We start from the raw sequence: 10,494 nt of genomic DNA, 5'->3' as shown, positions 1-10,494 counted from the left end.
ATTTTTCTATACCCTAAGGATTTGTATCAAATAGAGCAAATTCAGCTTCTATAAATTCTTAATCGCCGAAATCTAAAACTATGCCAATCTTCAATCAACAATTTGCAAAATAGCTTCTTGCGCGTTTGTAGTATGAAGAACAAATTCAATCGCTTAAACTTTCATGTCAATAGATTGAACAAGCGATCTTGTACTTCGCAGATTAACTGCACTCTCAAAAACATTCATCTATCTTTATTAGCAGCGTAATTGCATGATGCAAAGTGATTAGTAATATCACTAAACAACTCTAATGACATACTAAAGATCAGCACTAACAATTCGGTACAGAGATAGCTCCAAAGATTTGAGTATTGATATACTTTTAACCATTTAATCTTCAAAGCGATACACAATCACAACGATAGTCGACAACTAGTGTAAGAGATACTCAGAAGAGAGGAGGTTATTGAACCACAATCAACCAAAACACATTCTTTGATCTATTTCCCTGGGGACGTCATTAAATTAAGAAACCCACATTATTAGCATTAATTTAGTAGGTTATTGAATCATAGCTAATTAGCGATTGTACACGGTACAAATATTTGCTATAAGCTAGCACAAACAACTGAATCAAAAATGTAAAGCTTTTGTATATTAAGGTCATCTAAATTATACAACATAAACCATCAATTGTTGAAAGTCTCATTTCGGGCTGCATTACACCGCCAGCACAGGATAAATACAAGGAAATTTTGCTTCTCAAAACTGCATATGCAGGACACGAAAATTTATCGTCTCCAATTTCCTTTTATTTTCAAAAAATACCACTTGCCTGTAAAAGCTTCTATAAGTAAATCCAGGAAATGGAAGAGAAGGGAAGGATGGCCAAGGTCCTTAGTTGGACTTTTACTTTGCATGGAAAAGACCGCTTACTGCTTCATAGCTTGGAACATAAAGAACTGCAAAAGAGACCGAATCGAAAAAAAAAAATCATTATAATAAGTTTAAAAGACCAAGCAAGGATAGAAAAAGAAAAAAAAAAGACACAAAATTAATTTAGAGTAACTTACCATCTCCATGTGAAGCCATTGTAAGGGGAGACGATAAGACCTTTTGCGCGATTGAGGTAATGTCATTTTCAGTGATTTCATCAATAGCTTTCAAAAAGTGCTCTACTGGTTTCCTGGTAACATTATAACAAAGTTTATATCAGCTGGAAAGCCTAGCTAAACACAATCTTCCATACACAAATATGATAAATGATAGTAGCTTCTCGGCTAACATCCAGAATCTACTCTCACATAATATTTAAATAATCCTTCTGTCTGTCAAAATATTCCATAATCGCAATCATGAAGTTCGTTGTTTCATATTCATGAACTTAGTAAAGCATGTAGAAATGGCGAGTTGAGCCACATGCCTTCTACCAACACAACACCAAATTTGGCTACCTAACAGGCCACTACTTTCAGGAAACTACTAATCTAGTCCTGGGTAGGTCAACCACCCAGACTCGAAGCTGGGAAGAGAATTTTGAAATGGAGGGAGGCGGGGAAAGAAAATGCTTGAGAGAAAGTATCATCATGACAGCAGCAGCAACATTGATCCTTTGTCTGCTAGAATCTCACTGCCAATACAATGATACGATACCTAATTACCAATACACTTCCTCCCACTTTACAGGTTAGCAATGCTACAGAAAAACCCATGGTTGCAGTTGCATACATAGTAACAGTCACAAGGTCACAGAAGCATCATCTAGCAAGTATTGCCTCAAGTTTCACAGCATGAATAAACAAATAAGATATCTGTAATTTCATCACATTCAAGAGTATGGAATATTGTTTTAAAATTTATACTTGAAAATCCATCTTAGCACCTTAAACTTGTTTGTTGTGGCAAAAGAAGAGTTTTAAAATACATATAGTATTAATATATGAGATAATGGAGTTCTTATACGTAAATAAGAAAATATCTATAGTATGAAGAGTGAACATGTATATTGTTTAATGGGCTTTTAGTAACATATAACAACAGCAAATGTGGTAATAAAACTGTGTAGTGTCTCCATATCAATTTAGCACAATTTATAAAGGTGGAACAGCCCTTCCATCAGGCTCTAAGCCTCTAACTATTAAATCAACCCTTGCACAGATGAACTTGTACAAACCAAACCCTCTGTTACTACAATATGTAATGCATTGCAGCTGTTGCTAGCCAAACAAATACTGCATTGTAAAAGCTATTGCCATGATAAAAATCAATAGGCACTATGGAAAAGGAAAATATAACATGAAATCGGGGAACTCTAGGTCATTAGGACAGATATAAACAGAAGTAATAATATTATTAATATATATATATAGTGCAGACATTTTAAAAAATGTTACCTCTCTCCATAGGTCAAAATCTGTCTACCAATGTCTTCAGATGCAACCATCTGTACATACATACAGAAATTAAGACAAAGAGAAACTAAAAAAAGAAGAATATTTTTTAATTAAATAAAATAATATAATAAAGAAATAAACCAAAGAAGGCATACTCTAGATTCCAAATTCATTAGAATAGCAGACTTAGTTGCTGCTTTAGCACGACTGAGCTGTACCTGTGAGACTGAAGAAAAGAGCGAAAGGGGATTGAAAAATATTACAGTTCGCAACTTCAAAATACACAACAGAAATATTAACATGAATCAAAACAAACAACTAGCAAACCTTGTCCAAATATTGTAACCGCAAGGAGTTCTCTAGCAGCAATCTCGATTGCATTCGTTACAAAGTCAGAGCTCTAAAAAAAGATAGCTAAATTAAAAACCAGGATAAACAACAAAGCATGTAAAATGAAAAAACAAACATTTTACAGCTACCCGCTTCAACTTGTCTAACTAAATATTTCATGAGATGCAAGTGCCATAGTATATCCATAAAAAGTTAAAATCAGAAAATCATGATTTACTGTGGTATAACTTTTCTAGCACATCTAAAAAATAGAACACTTAATAAATTGCAACATCCATTGATGCTTACGAGCATAATCATTAATCATCCGATGTCAACACAAGTATAAAATTATGCATCCATTAAAATGCACATTAGCAGCAAGATGTTCAAGCATGACTAAACAGTAAACTCTATAGCCTGCTCAACTTCTCATTCACCCAAAGATTCTTTTACACACGAGTGCACATAGAGGTAGGTGCACCCAAGGTAATTTTTTTGCTCATTTAAAATTATAATCAGGGCAAAATGTGTCAAATGAGCAAAAACATACCCTTGGGTGTACCCAACTCTAGGTCCACCCACGCATAATTCACCATTCACCCAGGGCTTGAACCTTCTGAAAAGAGAAACAAAGGCAAAAAGGGATGAGCCAGGTATGGCAATCATAAATGGATATCTGAAAACCCGATCCACCCGATATAAATAAATGGATGAAAATCCGCGTTAAATGGATGAAGTGCGGGTGACGGATGAAACGGGTGACGAATCGTGTCGGATTCGGGTGGGCTCCGTTTCATCCGTCACTCGATCCATCATCCGTTTATCATCCGATCCGTCATCCACCCGATTAATATATATATTTTTTTAAACATAAAAAATCTAATAAATATAAAAGCCCAGCTATTTTTTAAACCCTAACCCAAATTCATTGACAACTTTGAACGCCTCCCGCAAACCCTCACTCTCTCACACTGAAACTCCATTGTGTCTGAAACATCTCTCCCTCACTGTCTCTCCCTTTAGTGCTCTGCCAACATCATTCCTCACATGTGCGAGTCTGCTCCTCACCTGCAGCATCCTCATTGGCAAGCAGCGACTCCTCTCACTGGCGGCACTTCTCACCTCCTCTCTAATTTCATTTGATTTAAGTTAATTTTCTGGTTTATTTCTCCAATTTATTCTTCTAGATTATCTGTAAGACTGTAATCATCTAATAAAACCCAACTTTGTTCAAATTTCTGTTTTGTTTTAAACTACTAGATTTATTTGCAAATCTGAATTAACTTGAATACATGTTATATTTGTATCAAGTAGAAAAATCTGAACATTATTTTTAACCCAATATATAGCTTGATTGGGATTTTTTGCCAATTGAGGTAACTGATTGTAACAGTAAGTTCAATGTTGAGTTTAGCGAATGCTTTGAGGACTTTTACTATTGAATCTTGATGAATTTATGTTAATTGGCCAGTACTTGGTTTTGCTGAAAATTTTGATTTAATTGTTAAATATATATAATTCTCACTTGTATATTAACATCATTAATTTAGATATATTAATAAAATAAGATATTATAATTATCACCCGATAAGCATCCGATCCACCGGTTTCACCCGCGGATGATGGATGGATCGGATGCGGGTGATGGATTTTGCGGGTGACGGGTGGATCGGGTGGAGTGAGCGGGTGGATGCGGGTGAAGCTCCATGCGGGTGGATGTGGATGGAGTGAGGGAGTGAGGGGGTGACGGGTGGAGCGGATGGAGTGAGGGAAAAGATGCAAGGAAAAAAAAATCATGTCATTTTGCTGAATGGGCAGCATACCAAGAATAGTTCATCAAAGACAGCTTCTAAGCCAATTTTATCAAGTAGCTTGTTCGGATCATCTGATGTGAAACAAAATAAAAAAGATGGGAAAGGGACAAAAGGTTTGAAAATTAATATCAGTTTCATGAGATCTGTTGGGCTATAATAAGGAACATTTCTCATCAGATCACATTCGTTCTTATTTGCAGAGAGGACTGCCATGAAACCTGTGTTGCTTTATGGTACTGAATGTCGGGCTTCTAAGGAGCACACTAAAAAGATGGAGGTTACGGAGATGCGCATGTTAAGGTGGATGTGCGGCAACACTCTAAGAGATGGAATAAAAAAAAGAGGTTATTCGCAAGAAAGTAGGCATGGCAAGCATTGCAGACAAACTAAGGGAAAATCGTCAACATTGGTTTGTGCATGTAAGGTGGAGACCCAAGGGTGCACTGATACGGAGAGTGGACAAGTTGGACCATAAAGGAGTTAAACGAGGGAGAGGGAGATAGGAAGGATATGAAGTATATGAATTTGCATGAGGATGAGGCATTGGATCAAAAGGGATGGAGGTGGAAGATTTCTGTCGATGACTACACGAATAATTACTTTTGGTTCGACCCCACTTATGGGATTAAGGCTTTGATTGATTGATTGGTCTGTAACCCATCTGCATTCCCTCTACCCAATAACACTCCACACCGTCACAAGAATCAGGCCCTTTTTCATAAGTCAATACTGATTAATAAAAAAAGCTCCACCTCTCTTCCTACATGTAGTCACCGGCAGGAATAACAACCAGTTAACCTCCACCAATTATTACCCTACTCAAAGTATTTCAAACCTCGAGGGTGGATTATACACAACACCCAAGCTGCAATCATACAACACCACCACCACCTCCACCACTAGATGCCCTAAGTCATCTCAGCAATATCTACGCCCAGCACACGGGATGCGTAAAGGCAGTGATATTTCCTTGTTCAAATGCCAACCCACCACAACCAACCACAAAGATTCACCACTTTTGCACAAGATCTGATCAAGGAAATAAACAAAGAGAAAAAGATAGATCTGGAAAACAGCAACGGCCACTTCTCAAGGTTCAAAGGTGGCAGGAAAGTAAATTTAAGAGGGTGGTATATTTGAGGGCAATTGGGGTACGACAAAAAAAGGTGAATGGATGTCAGGTAAACAAAGTCAACTTAACATCCAATACCAGAGAAAAGATTGGCAATTGGTCATGAAGACCGTACAGATTATACCACCGATGAGGTATTGTGCTAGGATGCAAGATGGCGTTGATAGGTGAAAGACAAGACAGAAAGAAAAATGGTATATTTCTAGCAAGAGCATGAAATGACATTGGAGTTATATTGTTGCATTAAATTGAAAGGGATGGGTGCCAAAGATTTTGAATCCCTCAAGAAAGGGAACCACAGAGTGTTGGGGTTGGAGGGATGTGTTTATATCATGAGCATCCACATACGAATACAATTAACCTAAAAGCAGGATCCATTCCCATTCCTGATTAAATATTTACAAGCCATATGCTCTGAGAGACATTGGGAAGATGTGCAAGTGAAAGACCTCCATCAAATAGTAAAATTAGAAAAAGCAACAGCTAGACCCAGTACTTTCCTAAAGAAAATAATATTGCTAAACCATATAGCCTTGGAGATCTAAAGAAAAACCTCACTAAATTGCAGCACTGCAAACTTGTACGAGAAGAGCAAATCCAGTCATAATTAACATGTAACTCACTAAAACATATGCAATCTTTATTTTTACTATATGTTCAACCATTGAGTCATAAGATATAAAACATTGGACTTAAGAACTAACGGTGCTCCTAATTTATGCTAAGTTAGAGAGAAAAACAAATAGCTAAAATGTTTAGATACATGAAGATTGAACTAAGCAGTGATTTCATCGAAAAATTAATGCTGAAATGCTGAATTGTGCAGAATGAAATGTTTACAGCGAAAGTCAAATAAAGGAAACAGAACATGACGTGTGATCATTAGAAGTCAAAGTTCTGCTTACAGTGGTACATTGAATTCCAAATATGCCAGTATTATTGTAGATGCTGTTAAAGGCAGAGAAAGACTGAATTTGTGGATACTCATTTAGGACATTCAGATCTGATCATAACAAAGAAAGCATATTAGAAAATAAATAATATTAGTTCAGATATACAGTCAAGCAAAACACAGTCAAGAAACTCAACATATTGCAAGCATGGACTAAAAATATGTGAATTTATAGAAAAGAATCTAATTAAATAAATACAACAATCGATTCGCAGGAAATAGATAAACAAGAAGAGTACTTAAAACCTATGAGGGGCCATAGCCTACACAGCAAGCCATACTTCTTCGTTAAATGGCAATCACTTGTACATTATTTTTTCAATGATACACTCCAAGGTCATACTTTTCCATTATTCTACAGATTCAGAACAAAATGAATTAATAGCTATTATCTTGCACGAAACACTCACATAATCGTGAATACATTCCTTTTCCAGGACCACCAGCTGAAAAGGATCCACCACCTCCCATAAGCATCTACATAAAACCACAAATACCTTTTGCTTTAGTTATGCACAAAGTGAATAAGAGCAGAAAACTTGATACAGCTTCGATAACTACCAAAAAAAAAAAAAAGGCTACCCCGGTGTCTCGAATTAGGCACTTGTTCATGACTGCACAGATCATGTATACACAGCCATTCTTCTATGAACTCTGGTGTAAAATTGAAATCATACATATGAGGAAGTAAAATCACTGAACCTATTGTTATACCTGAAGAACAGTCAGAATCATAGCATCTTTATCTTGCTGCCAGCCACCAGGAAGTTCAAATCCCAGTGCAAAATGTGTTATCTGACCATATAGTAAGTTAAACATTAAAATCGGTCATTGAGTATCGGATACAAATGAGAAAATTCAACAGGCTAATATTACAAACCCCCGATCCTGCTTGGCAACGGTAATCCCCTCCGATGTAAACAGATTTTGGCTCTTCGGGGCGTGGTACACGAGGTAGGTCTGACAAAAGAGGCTCTGCAATTGACAACAGATCTTCATGCTCAACCCCAGAAGCAGCAAGTACCATACGAGGAGCTGTGTAATTTTCCTGCATTGTCAAAGGGTAACCTTGATCAGAGGCAGATTTGATCAAGACAACAATAACATAGAAACAAAAGTCTATATGGCAAGCTTGACATGTAAAACTCATGGAAGTACAAAGCATAAAAATAGCATATTATACTTACAGCAACAAATCTCTCCAGAACAGAGCTATCTAATCTGGCCATTGTTGATTCTTGGGCCATAAGAGAATGTGCAAGTGCACCAGAATAACCAGCAGAATGGATTGCCTCAACAAGCAATGCCTGGGGGTTGTTGGAAGCTTCATTTACCTCAACCTTCAACTTCTTAAGCTGCAAAAGTAGCATTCAACATATATGCTCTTAATCAACAATGCCGCAAAATTGGTAGAGATTAGAGTCGTGCGATCAAGAAATTACCGTCTCATTGACCTCCCAATCCAAGAAAGCAGGGTTCCTAACACAATCTACAAGAAGTTCGACCATTTCAGGAACATAAGTCTTCAAAGCATCAAATGTGTAACCCATCTGCTCTCGAGAAGCGGAGGAGTTCACATTGCCTCCTATGGCCTCTACTTCACGCACAATACGCAGGTGGCTACGATTTGTGGTGGTTTTGAATGCCATGCGCTCTAAAAGGTGTGTTGTGCCAAATGAAAATGGTGTCTCGTAAATTGAACCAGAGTCAACGTACAAACCAATTGAGGCAGTAGGGTTCTGCATAAGAAGTTCCAAAAATAAAAATTCATCATTTAAAAACTAAACGCAAACCAAACACCTATTTCAGGTATTTTACGGCAAAGAAAATCCAGACTTACAGAAGAAGCCTCAGAGGCAATTTTGAGTCCATTAGGAAGAGTAGTTATCTTGGTTTTGGCTGGTTCCACGTAATCAGGCAGTGGTGGAGGCACTGTTACTCCCTCCAATGGGAAGTCTAGTGGAGGAAGGGATTTGCTGCTTCCCAAAATCCAGTTTAACAATCCCCCAGAAGCATTTGTTTGGGCAGTTACAGCACTGGAACTGGCATATCTTGTCAAATACCTGCTGCCTTCGCGACCCTAAATCAATAATTTGACATCATACAATCAGCTTTTATGATATTATACACAATCTATTAGTACACATCTACTAAACCTTCTGTATTGCGAAAAGAGATCCAAGACATGAATGCATCAAGCTACTGTATTGTAGGAAGATATCCAAGACCATGTGTACTGTGTAAAGATCACGACTTTAACAAAAGAGCACAGTGAAACAAGGATGACAAAGGAAATTACTCTTGTATAAGTAATTGGTTATACTATTATTTGAATTGTCATATAAAAAACCAAGGCACATTGATACGGCAATATTGCTCATTTTGTTTGGAAATCAAGAAAATTCATTATTGTTCTTAGACTAACAAAGTGATTACTTGTAAAGTTGTAAACCAAACAACTAAAAGGCAAAACCTTTCTTCCAAAAATCGTAAAGAAAATTCTATTACAGTCTAGAAGAGTAGCATATTCAAATTAATATGACAAGATCAAAAATTGAATGATGGTAATCACAATTAAAGTTTAAACATTTCCAACAAACATTGCATTAACAACTCTTAACACAAATATAGCATTGCATATCAACCCTAAATGCACATTCTATCAACAATAAATCGAACCCCAACCGTGGCGGCATATCGAAAACATAGATCAAATTCATATTTTTCTACCAAAATCAAATTGACACCAATGATACAAAATCAAACGGAAAACGATTCAAAAGATGAAATAATATTTCAACAGATCTACACATGAACATCAAAATAACCTGCGATAATCGATATTTCGTCAAATTGAAATCAATTTCAGAATAAATAATATCATCAAACAAAATCAAACAACCTAAACACTCAATCGAACTTGAATAACAACGAAAGTTAAGAACAAATTGATTCCAAAAATTAGGGTTTTTACAAAAATTGAAAAAAAATAATAATAATAATAAATGGAGAAAAAGATTTAACCTTATTTAGGGCATTAAGACGAGAAGCTGCAGCTCTGTACATGATGAAATAATGAGGTGATTAAAGGTTCTTCAATGGAGGATTTCTCTCTCCTGTTTCTCTCTCTTCAATTTCAATGGGAATGTGGAAGAGTTGAGAGTTGAGACTGCTGTTACTTGTTTCAGGGGAGGAGAGAGAAAATTGGGGGAAATTATTTAATTTGGGCTTTGTTTAGTGTTTAAGACTTTTTGGCCCAGTTGATTTGCGAGCCAGGTCTTTAAGACCAATTGAACAGATAGCGAACTTGTGAAATACGAAGTATAATCTCAATTTAGGAATGATGTGCTGAGAAACTTATCGATTAAGGGCATGTTCACATTTTACTGAATTGAGTTGAACTGAATTTAAATGAACTTATTGGAGATTTGGAGTTGAATTGAACTGAACTGAACTAAACTAAATAGAGCTAAAATGAATACTTTATAAGAGAAGAAAATTAGGAGCTGAACTGAAATAAACTGACTGGAGCTGAAGTGAACATGCCCTGAATATATAAACTTGAAATAAATGGAAAAAAAAAGTGAAATGCACACGCCCTTATTACTTTATTTAATCCAAGACTTTGGAAGAAATCATTGTGTAATTTATTTAAACTATAAAATTGTTAAAGCCATAGGGACCTTAATTATTTAACATGTACTTTATATTACTTAGGGGGTGTTTGACAAAATTGTCAAAAAAATATGTTTAGTAATTAGCTTTTTTGTTGGCTTTTAAGCTGACTTTTTCACCAAAAGTCAAAGACTAATAGAAGTAGTTTTTTCTATTGGTTTTTGGCTTGTTAATGGCAAGCTAATTGTTAAATTAGCTTGTCATGCCACATAA

General features: G+C 36.2%; 1 protein-coding gene across 1 annotated transcript; it reads right to left on the bottom strand.

The window, feature by feature from the left end:
* Positions 1 to 502: 502 nt before the first annotated feature.
* Positions 503 to 9,805, bottom strand: LOC110690900 (mitochondrial-processing peptidase subunit alpha-like). The gene is made up of 13 exons (XM_021867800.1): positions 9,631 to 9,805; positions 8,447 to 8,686; positions 8,049 to 8,345; positions 7,794 to 7,961; positions 7,487 to 7,654; positions 7,321 to 7,401; positions 7,017 to 7,083; positions 6,560 to 6,657; positions 2,703 to 2,775; positions 2,531 to 2,601; positions 2,376 to 2,425; positions 1,056 to 1,168; positions 503 to 944 (listed from the first exon to the last, which is right to left on the bottom strand). The coding sequence occupies exons 1-13, from the start codon at positions 9,670 to 9,672 to the stop codon at positions 892 to 894; spliced, it is 1,521 nt and encodes a 506-aa protein (XP_021723492.1). The 5' UTR covers positions 9,673 to 9,805; the 3' UTR covers positions 503 to 891.
* Between the last annotated feature and the right edge of the window lie 689 nt (positions 9,806 to 10,494).

The sequence above is a fragment of the Chenopodium quinoa genome, unplaced genomic scaffold, assembly GCF_001683475.1.
Source record: "Chenopodium quinoa cultivar QQ74 unplaced genomic scaffold, ASM168347v1, whole genome shotgun sequence".
Taxonomy (NCBI): domain Eukaryota; kingdom Viridiplantae; phylum Streptophyta; class Magnoliopsida; order Caryophyllales; family Amaranthaceae; genus Chenopodium; species Chenopodium quinoa.
This window is presented reverse-complemented; position numbering and strand designations above follow the sequence as displayed.